We start from the raw sequence: 24,915 nt of genomic DNA on the forward strand, positions 1-24,915 counted from the left end.
CTTGGGGGAGCTGAACTGAGACCAAGGCCTCCTCTTCCCTGTTGTACTTGCCCCATGATATCACTGATATGAAGGAGGTCCTTTGCGGCCCACTTTCTCCCAGTTCTCACTACGGGTGCTACCTCCCTTACACACTTGTCACGCGATTCCATCAGTGTCAATTCCAGCCAAACCTTTGTGTTCTTGAAAATCAGTTAGAGCTGAGACTGGCAGGTCACCTAGTCAATAATTTAAATGTAATTACTGCCCATACACAGTGCTAAATAACATTTCCCCAAAATGCCTTTGGCCCACTGGGCACAATACAATTACATGGCGATGCCTGATCCAGATTTTTAAAAGGCCCAGAATTATAGTGAATTTACATTGCTTGTCTGGACTTTGAGGTAACGTATTGTGTATACCAGACATGTTACATTTTTTAAAGTATATTTGGCAAGCAACAGTATTATTTTACTAGTCAAATGGAAGACAGCGCTTTAAACTACTGATAGCTTTTAAAACAGGTTTAATAAAACAAGTTGAATACAATTTTTAGCTGAACTACTTGTGTAACTGTCCCCATGATTCCCTTTGGAAAAACCAAGCAACCACATAAACAATAAAACATAATCTACTACAGCAATAGTAAACAGAAAAAAAAATTATATATTTTTCTTTTTTTTTTTTTTTTAATTGTCGTTTTTTGACAATGAAGATCAATATACACAGCATGACCTGCATAATGTTCTGGAAATCAGCATGCAATTTAGGCCAATTTAAATTAAGTACTGTACTGTTCTACAAGTGTACAATTATCATTAACAGGACAGTATTTAAATTCCAATTAATAAATAGAACTACTAGTCTGGTAGGCAAAAAAACCCAAAACATTAAAGCTTATTAATTTTTCTTTTTCATATAGAAATTTTGTTTTTTTAAGCAGATTCATAAAACTGCATTGGTGTCATTTAGCTACATAAATCAAAATCTAGGCTTTATTTTGGCCCGGAAGCAGCACAAACTAAAAGAAAACTCAACAAAAAGCTCCTGAGAGATAACTGATGGTTTTGGGTATTGTAAGCAGTTTTTATTATATAGTAAGAGAAACTGCAAGGAGTGAAATGTAGCGTGCCTATTGCATGGAACAATACAAAAAATATGTATCTTTGTATACATTTTATAAGCATACGTCCTTATTTCACATTTCATGCAAAGTTAATCCACATTCTCCATCTCTATTTCTGTACTTAGTACCTTTTATAGGAAGAGTATTAAGTGAGACTAAATATGCACACACACACAAAATAAGTTATTTCAGTATTAGGCCACAATGTTTATTCAGTAGTGCGTTTCAAATTATAGATACAATACTGTCTGCTTCTGTAAGACTACAAAAGTTACCATAACAATTGCCTGTGCTTCTAAATTGCAAGCAAAAATCTCACACGCTGCAATACATAAATCTTTCTATCCAGTCCGGAACAAGCACAATTCAGAATGGTAGGCACTTCAGGAGGCTTAAAACATTTGTAAATATTTATTTTATATATGTTTTTTTAAGGAGTTGGATTCCAAATGATCAGTCTGTAAATCACAAACCTTTTAATGGAAAGGAGGGATAGTTAAAAAAAAAAAAAAAAAAAAGTGGCCAAAGGAATCTGCAGCAACTTTCAGAATACTGTTAAAGTCTTTGGGTTTGCTTAGGCTTTTCTGTCAGTAGCTTAGATCAAATATTCTATCCTGAAGATTGTCAAAATAAAGAAACTACACAGTTGCAGAGTTAAGATAAATTTGTTTAGTACAAAGATGCTGCTGTTGAAAATCTTTCTGAAACTACATTAAGAAACAAAGTAGTATGAGAAATTCCCAATCCTGACTATTTAATATAAAGCAAAAGCCAGTTTACAAAGTACCCTAGAGAGAAGAAAAAATACATTTACACTTACTGCTATCTTATTATTTTCAAGACAAAATTGCACCATGAAAACTACAGAAAGGCAATTTTAAACATTTTAAAAACAGATAAATTAATGAAGTACATCTTGTAGATCAACTTCACATGCTATGACTTGTAATTAAAATATAGGCTAGATACAGAACAATTATATTCAGTTATTTCCATCATCTTTTTACATATACTGCTTTATTAAAAACTAGTCTGTTAAAAACAATGGCTTCATTAGACACCTCCACTGCTTCTCACAGTTACAAATTAAGTGTTTTTTGTTGTTGTTTGTTTTGTTTTTCAGCCTTTTAAAGAATACATGAAATATTTAAATACACTGGGATTTGCCATTAAAATTGCCTTGTTGGCTTCTCTTATGGGAATAAAATGGTCTTCCTTGCTCTAAACAAAAGCTTTTTTTTTAAATTAATTTCTGTTTTTTAAAAAAGTTCATTGACCTCAAATCAGAGACTCGCCATAATGTTTATGCGTAAAATTCCTTGGTAGGTGCCTTCTGATAGGCAGCGCTGGATGGTTTGCGTTCCCCAAGGTCATAGCTGCCTTCATCCTTCTTCCTCATGCGGTACACCAGCAGCAAGATCAGGAAGATTGCAAACAGGAACCCAATCACTCCACCAGCAATTACAGCTGTAGGACAAACACAAGGATTAAGGTACAACAGGGATGGAAATAGCAGTTTGATCAAATCCTGGTTTTACTATGACTTTAATAAAGACACACTTGAGCTTGTTACCTATACACCAGGGGTCTCAAACCCTGGTCCTGGAGAGCACCAAATCCTCAGATTTTATAGGTATCTATGTCATCAATGGCTAAAGAGCTGGAACACCTGTTAATCTTGGCTAATTAAGCCAATAATTGGTGCAATTAAGTAAGTGAGAGCTCGGTTGAAATGAAACCCAGAAGACCCAGTAGCTCTCCAGGACCAGGGTTGGATTCCCCTTCAATACACTATGACTAATCAAGCATAATACCAAGACTGAAGTCTGTTGGAGATAACACTGCTCTTCAACAAGAATTTAACTCCTACAAATGTAACACTGAAGTTTAATTCTACTTAGGGCTTCTGATTTTCTGGTTTAACCAATAAAAAACGATAAAACACCCCTGATACAAAAAAAAAGAAATCAGTGTATATCCAAAAAACACCAGAAATGGTTACTCAATTCACATTGACCCCTTTCCCTGTGAAATATATATATATACATATATATATATATATATATATATATATATATATATATATATATATATATATATATATACACACACAATACAAAAAGCAAGTATAAACTTTAATAGAAATCAAATTCCCTTTTCTAGTGTACAGACCATCAGTGTGTGTGTGACAGAGTTAAATAATGAGTGCACTTATCAGAAACCAGTAGGAGCCTGTTATCAGTTAGAAATCCAAGAAGGAGTTTTTAGTAGTCTTAAATAATCATACCTAATACAGCTGTTCACATACCTGCCAATACTTCTGTTCTCTGGAAGAGGCTTTCTGACTGGATCTCTGCAGACACATCTGTGTCCACACCACTGCCAGACACCTTTGGCTTACTAGTTGTGCTTGTTAAATCCTCTATGTTCACATCTGTATCCGTGACCAGAACTGGTGGCTATATGAAGAGACAAAAAATATATATTTGTAAACTCCAAATTCCCCCAAAATATAATAAATCATGATATAAATCAAATCATATAAATCATGGGTCACACATTTCAACTCAAATTGGTGTGCAGTTTACACTACAGATCAGATACAATACTGTCATTTAAGATCTATGTATGCACAGCTAACATGGAAACAAACAGAAAAAAAGCTCTACAGTACATAAAATGATCAGTTTCAGCAATTTAGATTACTATATCCATGTTGGCAATGGGTTTCTGCAATATATCATTTTGTTTTAAACACCACAAGCAGGTATACTGTAACCAGTACCGTAAAAAACTCTGTATAAGTCGATTTTTTTGGCATTTTTGCAGGGCCCTTAAAAAGGGTGAGTGACTAATACACCAGTGGTATGTGCCGGTGTGTATAATATTAAACTACTGTACCAGCACCACAACGCAATTACTACAGCCGCGGTTATGTCTCACACAAACTTAACTGTCAACAACCCGATTTATTTCTTCAGGATCTATGGCATTCAGGTCATGTTGCTAGGTAGAAACACAAAACCACTGTTCTAATTGTGAGCGGGAGAATAAATACATAACTGATTTAATAAATACTAGACGTGGTTAAAAAGAAGCTACTGAAGGCTGGACGTCGATATTGCCCTGAAGAGGTGCACATGTGCAGAGAAATACGTGGACTGCATGAAAGTAGCAAATAAACAAAGTACTGTGTTAAAACTAGTATCTAACTTCTCGGTTTATAATTAATATATTTAAAACTGGGTGTAAAAATTAGCGTTTGTAATTATTTTTTAAGTTGAATTGAATTAAAGTGGACTTACCTTAACTTTGGCAAACTTGGTTAAAAGTTTTTAGTTTGCATTGCAGAAGTGCGTCATGTTTGAGTGGCGCCATGTTTGTGAGGGGCAGCATTGCTTAGAGGCCGCCATGTTAGTTGGAGGCACCGTTAAAGCCTTGGTTTTACAGTATTACGGCTAAACAAGGCGCAGCTAATTTTCAGATACCATATTCCAGGTAATAGATATTATCTGGGACTTTACCAATGGGGAGGGAAGCCTTGTTGGTTTTAAAATGAATAATTATATAATTGTAATAAGTTTTGGATGGGTAATGTGATTTTTAGCCATTGTTATTTATACTGATGTTATTTATTATTCATGTGTGGGATTTCAGAATGTTAAGAATTTAAAGTATATTTGACTATAATGGATTAGTCCTGGGCGGGGTTTACCTAGGCTCAGGTATATAAGACAGAGCTTGGCTCAGTAAAAGGGGAGAAGTTAACTGAGAAGGTTGTGTCTCAGCTGTGCTTGCTGTTGAAAGTGAACCACTGGTTGCTGAAGCCAGGTTATTTACGTCAAGCCTGTATAGGAAAAGGTTTTGTTTATTGTATTTTATTTCTTTTTGCACAAGTTATTAACTGTTCAATCCAGTCGTTTGTCTCTGTGAGTTCCTGCAACTTTACCATCAGACCCTGGGTCGCCCTAACACTAATAAAAAGTTTTAATTTGTTGCTCTCAATACCCTTAGTCATTTTGAACGTTAAACACAAGCTTTCAGACTCTTGACTGACCTCTCAAACACCACAGCTATACTGCTTCACTGTTAACACAATAGCTGTCAGTCTCCATGAATTTCCTTATTCCCACCCTCCCGAGCCATTAATTTGTCAACATTCAGACTGAACCCACCCCTGGGATCCATAGCAAACAGCTATTGGTTAGAAAGCCGAGCAGTACACTTTTCAAGTCTTGTTCGTTGTAACTGCAATGCTATAGTAATGCAGGTGACTTCGAGACTGGATAAAGTAGGACAGTCAGAAAAAATAAATAAAGAAAATGCTACTCAACAGTTTTTAAATTGCGTGTTGTTGAATTTGCCAAAATACATGTCAATCACAATGCTGGAAAAACAGTATATGACTGGAGATGAAACAAAGAAACTGATAGAGGAGGAAAGTGTTTATGGCCCGATGCAGAAAACATTTTGTTTGAATGGAGTACTTTTCATGACTTTAATACATACTGTAACTTTTTCTACGTGTCAATGCAAAACTGAAGTCTCAAAAAGGGGGGAGCGACTTTTAAGCGAGTGAGACTTATAAAACAATTTTTACGGTAGGTATACAGTAACAAGTAGGCATATAGTACCTCGGTTCTGGCAGGATTCTTAGGCAGCATTCGGGCTTTGGCTGTAGATGTCTCAACTTTCTGTGTCAATACTTTAGTCGAGTCCCTGGTTGGTTGTGCTTTTGGAAACATATGCGTTTTCACAGTGATGGGCTCCTCGAGTTCCACTTCAAGACCTAAAAACCACACCGAAAACTTGTGATTGCTTTTTAACAGTCAACACAACAGTATGTTATTCATATAAACCGTTTCACAATATGTACTTCATTGCATAAATAAATATAAAGAAAATCTTACCTGAGCCTGACCCAGAATTAAAATCATCATCATCTACTGGATAATCCCCAGACCCATCCTCAAGATACAAATCCTTTTCATCAGGAGAATTCTGACCCTGTGAAGCTGCCAGTGTCTTAAAAAAATAAATAAATAAATAAATAAATAAATAAATAAATAAATACATACATAAATAAATACATACATACATAACAAAACAACTTGAAAAGGCCTAAAATAGAAAGATATAAAATCAACAGCACTTTTCAAGTTACCTGAATTAAGCACCAGCAATGTCGTTTATTTTTTTTTTAAATTTAAAATCACATTTAGTAAAAGGACAAACACACCAGTCTTCATACTGCCTGCTGCAGTTACCTTGAAAACTAGATGAAATGCTGAAACATTTGTTAGTTGTGAGGGATGAAGAATGTAAAAGGCAGCTACTCTGCTGTGTTCTGCAGATTCTGGCTGAGTGAGTAAAGCTATTTGATTAAACTCAGAGGCATGCATGTAAATGGCTCATAACCCAATAGCTTGTTCCACTAGCTCACTGCCCCTAGCTCTCTGTGTGTTGAATACCTTGATTTCAAGTGTTCAAATTGCAGGGCAGCATCCATGGAAACCCTATTCTGAGCTGTCCGAGCTCATCCTAGCTGAGGATGTTTTTAATACAGATTGTGCTTTTCAAATCTTTACAAAAGCTGCGGTAATCAAATCGGACAGGGGGCTCTTAAAAACCTGCCACAGTCAACAGCCTGTGTCGATTCTTTTCCAGTTTGGGTGTTTTGCAGATAACCCTGCTGCTAAGAACCCAGATTCAATTTTCCACTCTATGCCTACAAAACATAAAAGGATTCAAGGAAAAGAAAGACACACTTTCTTCAAAGCATTCAGAGCAGGAAGAAAAAAAAAACAACACAAAAACACAAATCGAGGTATGTGGTCCACAGAGCACTAAAGGATGAGATAGATTAAAAAAAGATACTTCAGATAGCTGAGAGGAACAGCAGACTCCTAAATAAAGGCAGTAGTGTTACAGCTCTCTGGTCAAAGAACAAATGTGTTGAAGCCATTGAAGTTATTCGATAATAAATCTTCAAATTCACACAATTTTTGTGAACAAAAACAAAGCGAAGCATCTTTTGTAGCATAATCAAAAGGGATATGTCAGAGCTGACTTAACAATATCAAGTAAAATGGAAAGGTGAAAATTTTGTATAATTGACAGGGATGCACTGAATCCAGGATTCGGTTTCGGGTTCAGCCCGAATACGTACTTTTTGAACTGAATCCGAATCTTATATCTGCCCAGATGCACATCCATTTTAATATATCCCTCCAATGTGTGCGGTTCTTCTTTAAATAAGACACGAAACCGGTATTGAATCTAACTGTTGTATTTAATAACAAGAACACGTTTTATGAACTCTGTCGCAGCTCTCAACTCTCTAAATTACTGGTGGTTCCCGCACTAAACACGTCACACAGCTGCTGAATGCAAACATACCCCCGTGTGCAACAGCACATTCACATCACACTTTTCGTGGAGTAAAGTTATGCAGTAAACCTGTAATATATAGTAACAGCAAACTGTTGTAGACTTTTGTATGTTGTTGCTTTGTCTGAGACGTGTTCTAGAGATCATACCGAGAGAAAAAAAAATAATAATCGGTGCACAGAAATATATATTTTTTGTAACACACGGTGCATTTAAATCAACGTGGGTTTTATTTCGCTGGGACATTCAGGTCAATCATCATGGTAATTTTTTCCTCATAGCTCTCAGATCAGGTGATACAGGTTGAAACGTCATTAAAGAAAATAGTGGGTTATGGCAAAGGTAAAGTAAACGGTTCTGTATTTTGACATTTTTGTTGTGGGGGGCAGGGGCTAGTGGTAAATTGTGCAAGTTTCAAACTGAAATCTTACTCAGGAATATATTTCCATTCGCTAATAAAAATACTATGAATTAAAAGCCTCAAAACAATAGATTGTGTGCGTCCTTTGTTAGCAGCTGCCAGCTGCCATCCAACAGTTTCCTTCAGTTTTCGTAGATTCGGTATTCAGCCGAATCTTTTGAGATGAGATTTGGTATTCGAATCCCAAAAAGTTGGATTGATAAATCCAGGTTAAAAACAATGTGGTCTGCAATGGAAGACATTGTCTGAAAGCAAGTTGTCAGTTATATAGTCAGAAGCTAAAATAATGCGGCACTGGAAAAAGTTAATGTTCACTTGATACCACCTTAATTGAGCTTTATTGAGAGAATTATACACTACAACTTTGTACCAGCTATGACATTACTGTATATCAAAACATGTGGTATGTATCATTGCTATGGCTAGATATTTAAAAAAATCTGTCTGTAAACGGGTAATGGAACTAAGAAAATCAAAGAATACAGATGGGTTCCAAACATCAAGACAATAACTCCAATTTCATAGAAAACATTTTACACTAATCTTGGACTATCTTACACAAGGTAACATTAGGTAGTCCAAGATTAGTAATAAACCAGGGTCTGTGCAACCAGCTGTACAATCAGTGTACAGTCTCTATACACAAGAAACTTACAAAGTTACATAACCTTGATATGGCAGCCAAATAAGGATCAAGGTCATGCCTGCCAACACATCTAACATCAGTGTTTGCTCCAGGACTTACAGACTGAGGGTCAATATGCTGGTGTATCACTGAGTAGAGGATATTCATTGTAACAAATCATATTAGAATAGGGGTTTTCAATCTTTTTAAGCTGCGTACCCCTTTCCAAAAAATGTAGTTCACCGCGTACCCCCATCTGAGATAGTCATAATAAAATGAAAACAAAAAAAAAAGGTCTGATAACATGATGCAGATGACATGATGCAACAAAACGCACAAACCTTGGAGTGTGTAATGGATACAATTATAAAAGCCACATTATTATAACAGACAAAATACATATTATATTTACTTTTGGATAAAAAATAGTCCCTCAAACAGGTTTCTAGTTGTTGGAAACATCAACATCATTTTATTGTAAATATTAATTAATTAAAATCAACAAAGCCTCCGTGCTAGCCTCAAATCACATAGGACTACTCTGTGATAGCAAATGGCGCAAATGTATTTTTATTGATAATAAAATTACAGATCAGAAGGCAAAGAAAAGTTCACTATGCACACATCTCTACAGCTGACCTCATTACGAAAACATATTATTGGCATTTTTGAATTCTTGGTGACTAAAACGTCACGTGTGCAGTGAACGCTCTGTCATAGCAAAACAGTCTGGTGTTAGTGTTTAAACGTTGATTACATACACCAGTTTGAAAACCGCTGCATTACAAGAAAACACATTACCAACCGATACAGTACTATACTACTATTAAATACCAGTACTATTTAAATGCCATTGACCTGACTGGTAAATTCTTACCTTCCAGCTGCCACTTTATTTTGACAATTTCCATATAAAAAAACTGCACTTTTTTTCTTGACATTTCATTCTTTGCCCCAAAGTAAATATTTTGGACAGTTTTCAAAACAATTTTTGCTTTATGTTTACAACACACATTGATGTTGTTGATATGATAAACACATACATCTGCTTCAGGTACTGTATTTAATTTTTTTCAAGGTTAAACGATGGCCCGTGTTACACAGAACACTACAAATAAAAAGTAAAATATACAATATGTTTTTCGTTGGTTTTGTGGATTTGCTACATTTTAATACTGCACATGATATGGTTTTGAAAATGCTACTTACCAAAACCGTGACTGCACGTGAACTGTATTACATAATAATTTCCTTTATTCAGATTCCAGTGGTGTTTTCTCAATGCAAGATGTATTATAAGTGCTGTATTAAATCACATACACTGTGTATATATATATATATATATATATATATTTATATTTTATCATGCCATCATAGGCCTACTGGCGAAATGGCCAAGAGACAGTTGGTGCTTAACACATACTGAATTATTTTGACACGAATTTTAGCATTTTTTGTCATAGAAAAGACAAATTTCACATATTTTCTAACGTTACCGTAGGCTACTTTTTTTTTTTTTTAATAAATGATGCGGTTTTCGTTTCACAAATCTACTGCACTTTGTCCATAAACTGTACTGCAGTACGCTGAAGTACATATTTCTCCCATTCACTTGGTAGGTCACTTCGTATCTCCAAACAACAGACAGATATTTTGTCTAGCAAATAGATAAGTTTACCGCCGATGAATTTCACGGTATTTTTAAGCACAAATATAATAGCCTACATTTCAATAGCCACTGCCAACGCTGATTACTTATTCTTCCAGAAGTAATGGTCGGGTGTAACAGGGATACAAGGTTATATTTGCGCCGGGCCATGTTGTTACCAAGCCTGATGTTGTCGTCCAGGCTTTACTGTGAAACTGACTGTAACCAGGGAGGGCGTGAGCGCATTCTACTGGACTGGAGAATAAAAGTACAGGAGTTTAATTATGAAAACGCAAGTGTAAACAAACAAGTAAAAAAGATTTGCCTGTCATCAGACATGTCATGTTAATACAAAATGGATTAATTTACTGCGTATTAGTATTATGTCTGGTCTGGGAAGGGGGACACACAGGCGCGTTAAAAGAAATTCAGCTGGACATTTATTATTTCAGGGGGCATTGGCGCAATGGCGCGGCCTAGCAAGAACAGTGAACATGCAGGGTTGATCTAGCTCTGCAAACATGAAGTCACCACCTCAAATGGTTTCTGAAGATACAGTATGCAGCTTTGACTTTAAACTTGTGTACTAAAATTTTAAAAAAAATAGGACTGTGGTTAGAATTGTAAATCAATAAGGGGTATATGTTTAAATAAAGAAAATATGAATAAACATCTTGCCTCAATATAAAAAAGCACTGTTTTTTAAAGGGTTTTTTTAAAGGGGGAGATGTGACATACTAAAAATCGCTGTTTTAAATGTCTCCACCGTCTATCTACTTGCATTGTTTTAGTGACATTTATTTTCCTGACTAAGGTGGTTTTGAAAGTTTTAGCAAACATAATATGTTGTGTCCAAATCTGTTAACCAGAACTTGTCCGACGAGCAAAGTATAACGGCAAAACTTGTTGTCCCTGGCGTTGGGCAATACAAACTGCACACCCCTGTACCTAGTCATTGCACAAAGCATTCTCTAGAAAGCTTAGTACAGAAGTATAATATGCAACCATTATGGGTATTTACCTCCTAAAGACCCAAAACCTGAATAAGGTATACCAAAGCTGCTCAGCAAGCCTGTGACACAGTTATGCCCCACCCCCAAGGGTACAAGAGGACTGCACTCACAGATCTCAGCGTCATTTTCACAAAGGCACCTTACCACAGTTGTAAAACAAATATATAAATTGCTTTCAACCACAATATTATACTACGTTATTCTTTGTATTCATTTTCTGAAGTAAATACAACAAGTAAATTGTAGCTGTTCATTTAACATTTATAATTATAAAGCAGTTTAAATATAGGCCCTGTGTCTTGTTCTAGTAGTTTACAATAGCTTACCTGCACTATCTATTATTATTGGTATCCAATATGGGCAGACAATCAGCATCTATCTGTATTGATAATCATTTTTTGATAATGATTTTGATAATCCTTTTTTTTTTTCAATTGAGATTTGATTTTGTATGTAAAAAAACCTGAGAGTGTGTAAAATCTCTGTATACTAAAGATCTGGTATAACTAGATTTCCCTCATCCCTGAAACTGTTTAGTTGGTCTGCTGTACAGATCGCCTCCACACACATACTTACTGTACTGTGAATGACACAGGAATACTTACTGTGAGACACACATATGCTAAGAATTGTATGTGTAAAGTGAAATGTGCAGTTGTGAGCAAACATTATCGGTCCCTGGGATAGTTGAATTTTGCCAATGTTGCTGCATATACATCATACACAGAACTGAAGAAGCAGAGAGGGACTATAGCTAAGTGAAACTTATGTCAGTTAGTTGGGGGGGGGGGGGGGGGGGCTTGTTGTTTATTGTGCAGAGGAGATTTGCAAATGTCACCAACAGGACATGTAAAAATAGAAATATTTGACGTTATGGAGGTATCACTGGCAAGTGCACTGGGAAAAATCTCAGTTTATCTAGGAAAAAGTTCAGCAGTCAAATATAAAAAAAAATATCTAAACAAACAGCCAGCCCCTAACTAACAGGAATGCATTTATATAAACTGAAAATAGTCAAAATAGTATCTGTTAACCTTACCTAACCCTTTCCGGTCCACTGTCGGACTGGGTCCGACATTGCAATTATTCCTCACAGGTCCTTTGTCGGACTGGGTCCGACATCATTATAGCAATGCAAAAAACGGGTTTCTAGTCGTTTTTTCTCCGGAAAAAGCCGAGAAAACCATTCAATTGCCGAGTGGGAGCGACAGGAGCCGAGACAAGTCGAAAAAAAAAAAAAGGCGTATCTCATGAATAGTCATACATGGTATCTGGTATCAGATAACGGGGCGGGTCGTAAGTAAACAAGTTGGCTGACTGAATCAGCGCACAGAACACAGACATTTGCAGAGCTTTTTTGAGATGGTATAGTAATAAAATAATGACTTGGATCGCATTATTGAGGAGTTTGGTGATAAAACGAGTGATCCGGAGATGATCGATCGGTATGTACGACTATTATTATTATTATTATTATTATTTATTTCTTACATAGGTGAACGCTATAGCAAACGAAAGGGTGGGGCGGGGCTGGAGATGACTAGTGAGTGCTTTGTTGATATGCAGGGCCATTTAAACCCGTTTGACTGTGGAAAAAAATACTTTTAAACAGCGCGTCTAAAATTAACTGAGTGTGTGAAAATTAATTAGACCTGACGTGCCTGACGCGCGATTAATAAATGGACCGCAAAGGGTTAATATATGCAGATTGACAGATAACCTACGGAAAGTGTGCTTTCTCTTATGCCTTGCTGGTATAACTAAAGTTGCTGCTCAAAAAACATGAACAATACAGTCCTGAAAAATTGTAGGTTTTGCAGCTAAGGGAGTTTCATGTTCATATCAACATGACATTAAAAAAATGTGATATACAGTACAAACCTCCAATATAAAAATTAAATTTGAAGATATGATTAAAGCAGACTGTACCGTTGAAGGCATCCCTTCAGCTGTCATCGCTGATTGCATTAATTTAATAGTACTATAAAAACGGTTTAGCAAATATTGGTGTAATTTGCTGTTAGGCAAGCACCCTTCTAGTCTGCAGTAGGTAACTTTAGCATAATTTAAATTCTACATTTTCTTCTTGTCTATACCCCAATGAATCTCAGATGTCTTCCTACATTACATAGATATTTATAATAAATACACTTCAGGAAGCAAATGATTGTTTAAGACCCATAACCAGTTAATAGTTTGATTCATCGTACAATCTTCTGAAGAAAGAAGCTGCTGCTACAGTGCAAACGGTACTGGAGGAAAGGTCTGAATGTCTAATTAAAAAAGAAATACACAGATGGCTGTTTACCACAGCTCGGTTTATATTTCAGCTAAGCAAGCCAGCTACATATTGTTTGAACACTGCCAAAGTGGTTTGTTTTAATCTCTGCACTAGCCACCAGTGCTAAAGGGCCTGTTAATATCCGTCTCTCGGGGGTGGTTAATAAGGAAGTCATCAATCCTCCATGAAAGACAGCATCAGAGGCCTTTGTACTTCATCACAAGGTGAATTCATGTTAGAAATCACAGACTAAAATAAACAATGACTTTCCAATTATTTTTTTTTCTCTTTTGATGCTTAATATAGAAAGCCATACCTACAACCAACCCATTAAATGAAGCTTGGGGAATAGGTGGATTTTATCAATTGTGTTTAAAAAAAATAAAAAAGCAACCTTGAACCCCCACATTAATAATATTTTCAGATCCAATAGATGTTATTAGTAATGGTTTGGCTTTTAGATACACATGGTTCCTGCAGCTCTCAGCTGAACAAATTTAAGACTTTAAGACCAATCTTTAGAAAATGTAAGACCACATCAAGACATCACATCAAGTATACCAAACGTAAATGCTAAAATTGTGACTAGTTTAAATACCATCTAACAATTATTTATTCAAGCTGTATGAATTGTAAAAGAATCAAACATTTTGATGCTAGTACAATACATACAGTACCAATGCAATGATAACAGTTGATGACAAGGGTTATTGTTCAATCTTTCTTTAATCAATAGAGCAGCAGTTCATTCCAGCTGATCAACAAACAACTCAATTATATATTTATGAAATCTTAAATGACATTAAGAGCTGTCAAAGCTGAAAAAAACCCAGCACTCACTTGACCTACGTTCTGACACGTTATAAACATTAAATTAAATAGTTTTACTATATATATATATATATATATATATATATATATCCTGGAGATAACATAACAGTTTGAACCATTAGCATTGATCAATCAAATTTAATCTTTAAAAAAAAATAATAAAAAAAATAGTCCATTGCATTTCTTGTTTTTTTTCTATACATTTGGAATCACTCATTGTTTTTTACAACAACAAAGAGGGGCTCGAACGAGTGGTATTTGTGGAACTAAGCCATTGTGTTTATTCAGCAACACACATAGGCTACAACTAGTAGTGATTCATTTAATTTATTTTTTGAATTTTTTGTTTTTTGTTTTTTGATAGCTCCTTGGTCTTCATGATGCTATTTGTTTAGATATGCTCTCTAACAAACTCTGGGACAAACTCCAGAAACAGGTGTATTTAATCTTAGATCATGTGACACTTAGCGGTCCATTTATTCAGCGCGTCTCAGGCACGTCAGGTCCAATTTATTTTCACACACGCAATTTATTTTAGACGCGCTGTTTAAAAGTATTTTTTTCACTGTAAAACATGTTTAGAAGGCACTGCATATCAACAGGACACTCAGTACTGCATCTCCAGCCCCGCTCCACCCCTCGTCCGCTGTTTTTTTTGGATAAAGGCGTCTGCTAAATAAACAAATAATAAAATTATTTACAAATAAAAAACTGAAAAGTGTTGATTGCATAAGTATTCACCCCCTTTGCTATGACACCCCTAAATAAGCTTTGGTGCAACCAATTGCCTTCAGAAGTCACATAATTAGTTGAATGGAGTCCATCTGTGTGCAATTAAAGTGTCACATGATCTCAGATTATATACACCTGTTTCTGGAAGGCCCCAGAGTTTGTTAGTGAGCATATCTAAACAAACAGCATCATGAAGACCAAGGAGCTATCAAAACAAGTCCGGGATAAAGTTCTGGAGAAGCACCAATCAGGGTTGGGTTATAAAAAAATATCCCAAACTTTGAACATCCCCCGGAGCACCGTTAAATCCATTATTAAAAAATGGAAAGAATATGGCACAACCGCGACTATAGAGAAGGCCGTCCACCAAAACTCAGTGACCAGGTAAGGAGAGCATTAGTCAGAGAAGCAACCAAGAGGCCAATTGTAACTGGAGAGTATGGTAATGAAGGAGCTGGAGAGATCCACAGCTGGGATGGGAGAAACCGTCCATGGGACAACTATAACCCGGACGCTCCACAAAGCTGGGCTTTATGGAAGAGTGGCGAGAAGAAAGCCATTGCTGAAAATAACCCATATCAAATCCCGTTTGGATTTTGCCAAAAGGCATGTGGGAGACACAGCAAACATGTGGAAAAAGGTTCTCTGGTCTGATGAGACTAAAATTAAACATTTTGGCCTTAGCGCAAAACGCTGTGTGTGGCGCAAAGCCAACACTGCTCATCACCCTGAGAACACCATCCCCACGGTGAAGCATGGTGGTGGCAGCATCATGTTATGGGGATGCTTTTCAATCGGCAGGGACCGGGAAACTGGTCAGGATTGAGGGCAAGATGGATGGAGCCAAATGCAGGGAAATTCTAGAGGAAAACCTGTTTCAGTCTGCAAGAGACCTGGGACTGGGGCGGAGGTTCACCTTCCAGCAGGACAATTACCCTAAACACACAGCCAAAGCTACACTGGAGTGGTTTAAAAACAAGAACCTGAATGTCTTAGAATGGCCCAGTCAAAGCCCAGACCTCAATCCGATTGAGAATCTGTGGCAAGACTTGAATATTGCTGTTCAACGGTCCCCATCCAACTTGACAGAGCTTGAGCAATTTTTCCAAGAAGAATGGGCAAAAATTGCATGGTCCAGATGTGCAAAGCTGGTAGAGATCTACCCAAAAAGACTCACAGCTGTAATTGCTGCCAAATGTGCTTCTACCAAGTATTGACGAAGGGAGATGAATACTTATGCAACCAACAAATGTCTTTAATTAACTTTTGTGTCACAATAAAAAATATTTTGCACCTTCAAAATCCATTTTAATTCCAGGTTTTAACACTACAAAATGAGGAAAAGTGCAAGGGGGGTGAATACTTATGCAAGGGACTGTATATATATATATTTGTGTGTGTGTGTGTTTTGGACAATCAGTTTTGTTTGCAGACAACCAGTGATCTGCCTTGATATATAGATATATAGATATACACTACCGGTCAAAAGTTTTAGAACACCTCCATTTTTCCAGTTTTTATTGAAATTTACGCAGTTTAATGTCTCAATGTACTCTGAAATTAAAGCATAGAACAAATAAACAATTGGAGATAAAAATAAATCATGGAATCGTTTTGTTTAACAAAATTTAATCTAAATTTTTGACTCAAAGTAGCCACCTTTTGCAGATATAACAGCCGAACACACTCGTGGCATTCTTTCTACAATGGAAATCAAATATTGTTCGGAAAGTTCTTCCCAACACTGTTGCAGAAGTTCCCACAAATGTGTTGCACTTGTAGGTTGCTTTGCTTTCACCCTTCTGTCCAGTTCATCCCAAACCAGCTCGATGGGGTTTAAGTCTGGAGACTGTGCTGGTCATTCCATGATTTGAAGCCTACCGTCTTGTTCTTTTCTTCTAAGGTAGTTCTGACATCGCCTGGAGGTATGTTTTGGGTCATTATCTTGCTGTAGGATGAACCCCTGACCAACTAGGCATATACCAGAGGGTATTGCATGGCGCTGCAAAATGCTGTGGTAGCAGTTTTGGTTCAGGGTGCCACTCACTCTGTGCAAGTCGCCGACTCTGGATCCAGCAAAAGAGCCCCAGACCATCACGCTTCCTCCTCCATGTTTGACAGTTGGTGTCACACACCGAGGAACCATCCTTTCGCCTACTCAACGGCATACAAAAACCCTGCGTGATGAACCGAAGATTTCAAATTTTGATTCATCGGTCCATAAGACCTTCTTCCAGTGTTCAGTAGTCCACTGGCGGTGCTTCATGGCCCAGGCAAGCCTCTTTTTCTTATTTTGCCATCTTAGCAATGGCTTTCTTACTGCCACTCGACCTGTCAAACCAGCAGCTCGAAGTCTTCTCTTCACAGTTGAAACTGAGACTTGCTTACTTCGACCAGTGTTAAGCTGTGCTTGAAGCTGTTGTCCTGTGAGCCGCCTATCACGCAAGCTGTTGACTCTCAGAAACTTGTCTTCTGATTCTGTTGTGGCTTTGGGTCTGCCAGACCTCTTCCTGTCAGAGTTTCCTCCAGTTTCCATGTGCCTTTTGATGGTGTAGGAAACTGTACTCACTGACACCTTGGCTTTCTTTGCAATTTCTCTAAAGGAAAGACCTACACTTTTAAGGGTTATAATGGTCTGTCTGTCTTCCTTTGTTAATTGCCTTTTTCTCGCCATTATGAGAGCAATATACTACTTCCTGCAGTACAATACTGTCCAAATAATGCTTAAGAGGGTGTAGTAACACAGTCTGTTCCAACACTGCTTTTATACAGACAGAGGGTTTGTAAGTAATCAACAAAAGTTGGGACACCTGTAGGAATTGTTAGCATCAACTTTCAAGGCTTAATTTACTTCCATTGCTGCAGAACAGCTGTAAGTTGTTAACCCATTACTTGTTCCCTGAAAAAGGCCTTTTTGTATAACTCTGAAATGTACATTATTTTTCAGTTTTTGGTAACCTAAACTTTTTTTTTTAACCTCTGGCAGTTTACCGCTTACCTTTGTACCTTTGTATTCACTGGACTTGAACTGCTTAAATTTAATAAAAACTGGAAAAATGGGGGTGTTCTAAAACTTTTGACCGGTAGTATATTATATATATATATATATATATATATATATATATATATATATATATATATATATATATATATATATATATATATTATATAAAATCAACTTTCTTTTCCTAAAAAATCTGATCCAAATCATTACAGTATGCCACACTGAGGTGTCATAAAAAAAGGAAAGTGAATTAAAACTTCAATAAAATAGAAAGTTATCAATCACTGACTTATTCTAAACTAGAACCTGCTATCACATCTTAACCTTTCCCTTCAATTTAAGAGTTGATGTTATCTGTACAGGTTAACACATAACTTTAGGTTTGCTTTTCACTCTTCAGTAGACCTGAAAATTGCAATACATTTTATCTGAAAGCACAGAATGGAGAATAAAAAATGTAATATTATAATTAATTATATTGAAGAAAAGAGTATAATAACCTATCAGTGTACAGCTATGGCTATGATTTTGTATCACCCTATATAATTAATTAAGTTTGCTTCATAAAGTCGAATGAAACCTGCTGAATAATGTTACGTTAGCATAATGAATTACATACTGTTTTGTAGTTTTCCATATAGTTAACAAAAAATGTGACATTTTGAAATCTAACATGAAATACTGTACTACTATTATGGTTTCTGGTAGACTTTTGTGATCATTTTGTAGATTTTTTGAATACATGATAAAAATATCAAAATTATGTTCACAGACACAGACACACACACACATTATATATTATATATATATATATATATATATATATATATATATATATATATATATATATATATATATATATAAATAGATTGGCTTCAGTGAGTTACAGGAAAATAATTTCATCTAGGGATTCTGTGACATCATAGATTACAAGACCAATAACTGAATATATTTTATTTAAAGTGCGTAATACATACAGTATAAACAGAAATAATGGAAAAACACCAGTGTTACATTTAAAGTTTAATACACTGTAGCTCTACAGTACAATACAACCTACATAGAAACTGTGTAGGCAATGTTCTATCCCTTGTTTTTGTGTATTTTGCTGCTATCAAGATATAGCCTAACAACTACTGTACTGCACAACAATGCTAGTATTAAAATTTCTTGCTTTTGCAAACATTTCATGTTTTTCAGTACGTGTCTTGCAGCTCTTGACCATATGGAATTGTTGGTGTGCGGCTTGTAGGGTCAGGACGTTTGGCCACCCCTGCTGTATGACACACATACTGTTATGTCTCTGCTACTTCTGAACTTTCACTGTATCTTCTTATGTTTCTAGATGACATCCACAATGAGTTTTCACATCCTAGCCTTAATGTATTATGTTTTGTTTTTCACTGTACTTAATGTAGTATGCATTGTATGCATACTGTATCTTGTAAAATGCTTTGTGATGGTGGTCCACTATGAAAGGTGCTATATAAAATAGAGTGATTGATTGATTGATTGATTGATTGATTGATTGATTGATTGAAGATTAAAAGACAAACACAATGGCATTATGAGAATGGAGGAATGGGATTTTCGAGAAATATATTGCTTGAGTACGAGCATTACAATATCCGAGTATTCGAATCTAAAGGCAGACAATACTCTCCTCTACATAGAAGTGTGCATAAACCTCCCAAACATTGCCAAGTCCTATTTTTAAATGCCAATCTAACACACAATCAAGTAATATAATAAGTAATGAATATAATGTTTGCCTTCTTGTGCTGTTAATTGTATGGTCAAGCATTACTAAATAACGTAACATATTCACACGCTCGCACACGCAGTACTTTAAATTGTTAAAAAGCGATGCCTCGCCTACCTGTTTTAAGTATGTCTCGGAGGTCCTTTATTTTAGTGTAGTAGTTCCAGTATAAAAACAAAACTAAACCAACGGCCGTTCAGTCCAAAATCATACAGAACAATTTCAAGTGAAAAAAGCCATCCGCCTAGTATTGGGAAGATTAGGGAATGCGAAATCCACTGACAAGAAATCTGCTCGGTACAAAATCCAAACAAAAAAAACAATTCCAAGTCAATGTGAAAACAAAGAAATAGTCAATAAAAAAAATAGCCCAGTGTCAATCTTTCTGCTGCACCAATTAGAACTACTTGGAGGCAACTGCCAAACCCCTTCCTTTTTATAACTGAGCTCACGTGAAGGCGGTACGCATGCATGGTTTTGAAATGTATTTAACTTATTTTCATATAAGTGACATTTTTTTCGAGTACTCGGATAATAAATGAAGTGCATGAGCAAGTTTTGTTTCCAGTGCTCGAACTCACCCCTTGTTATGAGCCCCACCCCTTTCTTTTCATGCAAAATATTATGGCACAGTCTGGACCCGCAGGGCATAAGCATTTATGCTCGCAGTGTATGATAAATAACATCTAGAACTCCAAAACAAACTGTGCAGTCTCAAATTTGTTAAGGCGGCTGCTACATTCCTAAGCACCGCTGCTTAACAACAGGCCCATTGTACTCCAGTTTCAGACCAGGCCTTTCAGTGGTTGCCAGGATTACATTCGGACAGGAAATATCACTTTGATTTCTTCCTGCATAATATTTCAAAACACACTGTAACAACGATGGTCTTCTTTTATATAAATTATTTCTACTACAACGGACCAATTGGATCTCTGTAAACAGTTTTATAGCAGCCAGTTGAAAGTAATGGGAGGGGGAAAAAATAAATAAATAAAAACTGTACTTTTACAGTTCTTGTTAACCAAACATAGCTATATCACATCATTTTACTGGCGTTTTCAGCCAAAGGTTGATGTATATGTTATATTTCAAAAATATGTTAAATAATAAAATGTGGGTCTCCCAACTCATCCAGCAGTTAGTAAACTAAACACCGACTCCCCTAATGGTTTCTCAGAAACCTGACATTTACTTTGGTGATAATAGAATGATCAGCATGTATCTTCAGTGACCACAATATGTAGATCTCGTTTCTTTTGCTCTTAGGAGTTATTCAGTATGTGCCAAGAAGACTTTCAATTCAAAGAATTTCCATTACGACAGGCCTAGCCCTTCTCTAACTATCGCTTTTAAAAAGGACTTCCTGAAAAGGAGTCCAAAGGAAAAAATGTCACATTTCTGGATTCCAATACTAACATCAAGCATACATGGATCAGTCATACCTTTACCTTTAAAAACAAGACCTCAACAATAAGAACTACTGTATAACACGTGACAGGTTGCTGACTGATGCAATTACTGTACATGTTGGTTGGCAATTAAAGTAAATGAAGCACAGCACAATAGAATATCCTTTGCCATGCATATCTAGGTACTGTAATTCTCTCTCAGTATACCATCCTTTTAAACAATAGGAATCTATAAACAGAATATTAGTTTGGGTGCATTCATACAACCCCTCTATTTCATGCTTGTACAAATATATCCACCCCAGTTTCATCTTAATGAGATAGGGGTTGCCACAGCACTGGACATCTGTGATTCTTTTGATACGGTCGAAACTCTAAACACTATGTGAAACATTATATACTGGGATTTTTTTTTTTTTTTTTGGGGGGGGGGGGGGGGGGGGCTGATCTACATAAAAAAAAAAATGTATACTAGTATACAGCATTTAGTAGAAAGCACTCTGGTAAAAGTTAAACTGCATGACCCATGCATTTGCCCCATAAGTATTTATATAAAAAAAAGTAGCTAATTAGGAGCATGCTTCAAAACCACATCCGAATGTCTTGGTTTAGGGTGTGTGAAGCTGCCATCTGGCAAAGTAACCATTCATCATAACCCAAAGATTTCTTACAATCACTTAGGTATGCATGGCTTTCCAGGCACGCCTGACATTCCAAAGAAGTGTGCAAAACAAAGTAAGTTTTTCCGACATTATGCTGTTTATGGTCAGCAGAAATTAAGCTGTGCAAAATAATGGGCGGTTATTTTGAACCATAACTGCTGATCCACAAATTGGGTACCAACAAAATAATGCCCAACAGGTTAAACTGTATTTCTGAACATAAAATTATAACCTTCAGCAGTGAGATATACAGTATTTTTGCAACTAGAGTTATACAGTTGGTTTAAAGAAAATGTGCATTTGATCAAATCATTATTATTTTGGTTTTTGAATTACATGTTCATATTCAGTTAGTTTTTTGTAGCCACAGAAGTAGAATCTGAAAAGCGCTGCACTAGCAGTAACTGTGCCATCAGTAAAAAGCATCACCCCATCAGCAGTAACTAACAGCACTACACAGCTACTTGCAGTGCACTAAATTAATTTAATGAAAAATAAACGTGACCTAGCATTGTTCCCGCAGTCTCCTCAGACTGACCAATTTAGTCATGTTTCCCAGGGGTCAGTCCTTCCACTTTCATTTACCATGTTCATTATTACCCCTTTGCTGCCCAGTGTCCAACATATTTGACATTGAGAAAACAGACGTTAGATATGTATGGAAACATACCAAGGGCAGTACAGGGTTATTGCAACCTCAAGGCCTACTCAACTTGTATTCTTTCAACACAAATTAAGTCACGTGTCTCCTGGACATTTACATTATGAACTAGTCATGGGAGTGTTACTTTCTGTCCATTTTTCTCTTTAAATGCAGTAAGCCTTTTTACATCCTGTATCCTAGGTGTAAGGCCATTGCTGCTGCTTTTTTTTTTTTGTTGTTTTTTTTTTTTTTACTTCCAAGGGGGGTTTTCTCCAAGGCATTTTTTGTCCTGTTGCTTGAGGAAATTGAAGTGCTTAACAGTAAAATTACAACTGAACCATACTGTGAAGGATTCCCATCATTAGGTGTTCACAGCATTAAAAATTACTTTGTTTCCATAGTTACTCCTTTGGAAGATAAGCGTGGGCATCTGAGAGACAGGATACAAACTGATCAAAGCATTAGTGCAACCATAACTAAAATGGGAATATAATTGTTATGATGTGAACCACGGAAGTTGCCACTAGTATAGACAGGACACCTATTTACAGAAATCCATTGCACACACAAATGGGAGGGTCCTCAATCTTGGACTCTTGTTTTTATTAGGGCTATGTTCAAAAGGTTTGTTCACTAGCCAGGAATTCAAAGTTAGTTCTAAAAAGTTGTAGTGCTTCAGTAAAATATGTAATATCTAGTGTACAAGACAGTGTAAGATAAATGCTATGGTAGAATATGTTTGAAACCTACAAAATATATGCTAAACTGAGCACAGTCCACCCCTCCAGCTCGTGTTATCCAACTATATATGACAGAGTTTAGACTTTTTTAAATTTGGAAATATTCTTCATGTATGCATTTTTTCCTGCTTCTGTAGCTGAGTTAAGGTCTCAAATGTTGGGTTTGCAATGGGATCTACAAACTATGTTGCCGCTTCCTTTCCGTAATTATGTAACCTTTCCACGGACCAACTGAAAGGAGACGGGATTCAGGCGCTAACAAAACTACATTATTAATTAAACAGAGTCTGTGTTCGGGTCAGGAACACACCATAAAAACAATAAATCCTTCCTCCTGTCTCTATCCTAAAAACGCACTCACTGTATTCCACACACACACATGCTCCGGCTCTACCAGTCCCTTCACACACAGAGAAGAGAGCAGGCCACTCTCGTTGGGGGGGGGGGGGGGGGGGGGGGGGTGCAAGGGCATCTAGAAAACATTCTGAAATGCCTCACCCAACTTGCTGGAATTGATGTCTTGTGATTTTTATATAGATTGTATATATTATATATTTTTTTTGTTGCAACTTTCTGTTATGTGGAATTTAATAAATGAGAAACAAAATGCGGTGTTTTTCTCCATTTTACAACGCCATTTCCACGTTTGTTTTATTTGAAGTGTTTATAGTTATGTTACATTCTTCGTTTGTTTGTTCAGCTACAAAAAGGCACAAGTAACCTCATGTTATTAGTTTATGAAAACGTGTCTATGGCCACCGTTTACTGCAATGGCAAGGAATGAAAAAATGTATAACTTGAACTGCTAGTTGGCATCTGTTGTTTTGTAGTTAATTGACTGGGCCTACACAACATATTCTTTACTTCTGGGATATTTTTCTACTTTAACGTGTTATACATTGTAACATCTTGCTGTAAAATAAAGGCACACAAACAAGGGCCACACCCCCTGGTCCCTGCTGCTGTGCTGTCTCTGCCTGCGTTCAGAGCAATATAATGACTTTATTACTTTTTTAAAATGAATGAATATCCAAACAAATATTTAAATTATGAGCGAGTATCCGAACATGTAAATCCTGTGTTCGTCCCAGCACTAGTTAGAAGCTACATAGTGAATGTTATTAACAACAATTGGTGGGACGCACATTTATTAAAGTTAACATAAAATGCAACAAGGCCTATATTTCACATTATGTCAAAGTTCATTTAATTTCTTTAAAGCCTTACTATTTATTCATTTCAAACAGGAATATTTTTTAAGCTAAATATTTTTCAAACATTTCAAAGTTATCCAGTGTGTTGCAGACTTTGAACTTGATCTGCTTTTTCTTGCCCTGGGGCACAGTAAGTAGGTTGCTGTATACTGCTTGTTGCTATGCAAAGTACTGTATGCAGAGGAATGTAGTGTTAGAAACCAATCCATAGGAGTGTGTAATACAACAAACTCATTACAGGAATAAAAAGAAACTGTGCAGAATGCATCGGAGTGCATTTTACACCGGTGCACGGCCAGATTAAAAAATTAAGATATTTCTAAAAGTACATGTAGGTTGACTAAATTCCTCCTATACCAAGCTACAATTTAAATGAGGACACCGTTTTATATTCTCGTCGCGACTGTCCAATTGTACTTTAATTCAGCC

General features: G+C 36.4%; 1 protein-coding gene across 1 annotated transcript in view; it reads right to left on the bottom strand.

Annotated features, from left to right (window-relative positions):
• Nucleotides 1–1,287: 1,287 nt before the first annotated feature.
• LOC117399351 (syndecan-2-like) overlaps nt 1,288–24,915 on the bottom strand; it is a 45,687-nt gene continuing 22,059 nt past the window's right edge. The window contains exons 2-5 of the mRNA XM_033998448.3: nt 6,019–6,133; nt 5,743–5,897; nt 3,417–3,567; nt 1,288–2,575 (exon numbers count right to left, since the gene is read on the bottom strand). Of these exons, the coding sequence (XP_033854339.1) occupies nt 2,412–2,575; nt 3,417–3,567; nt 5,743–5,897; nt 6,019–6,133 (585 nt within the window). The 3' untranslated portion in view covers nt 1,288–2,411. The remainder of the gene's footprint in view (nt 2,576–3,416; nt 3,568–5,742; nt 5,898–6,018; nt 6,134–24,915) is intronic.

Source organism: Acipenser ruthenus, chromosome 4 (assembly GCF_902713425.1).
Source record: "Acipenser ruthenus chromosome 4, fAciRut3.2 maternal haplotype, whole genome shotgun sequence".
NCBI classification, from domain to species: Eukaryota; Metazoa; Chordata; class Actinopteri; order Acipenseriformes; family Acipenseridae; genus Acipenser; species Acipenser ruthenus.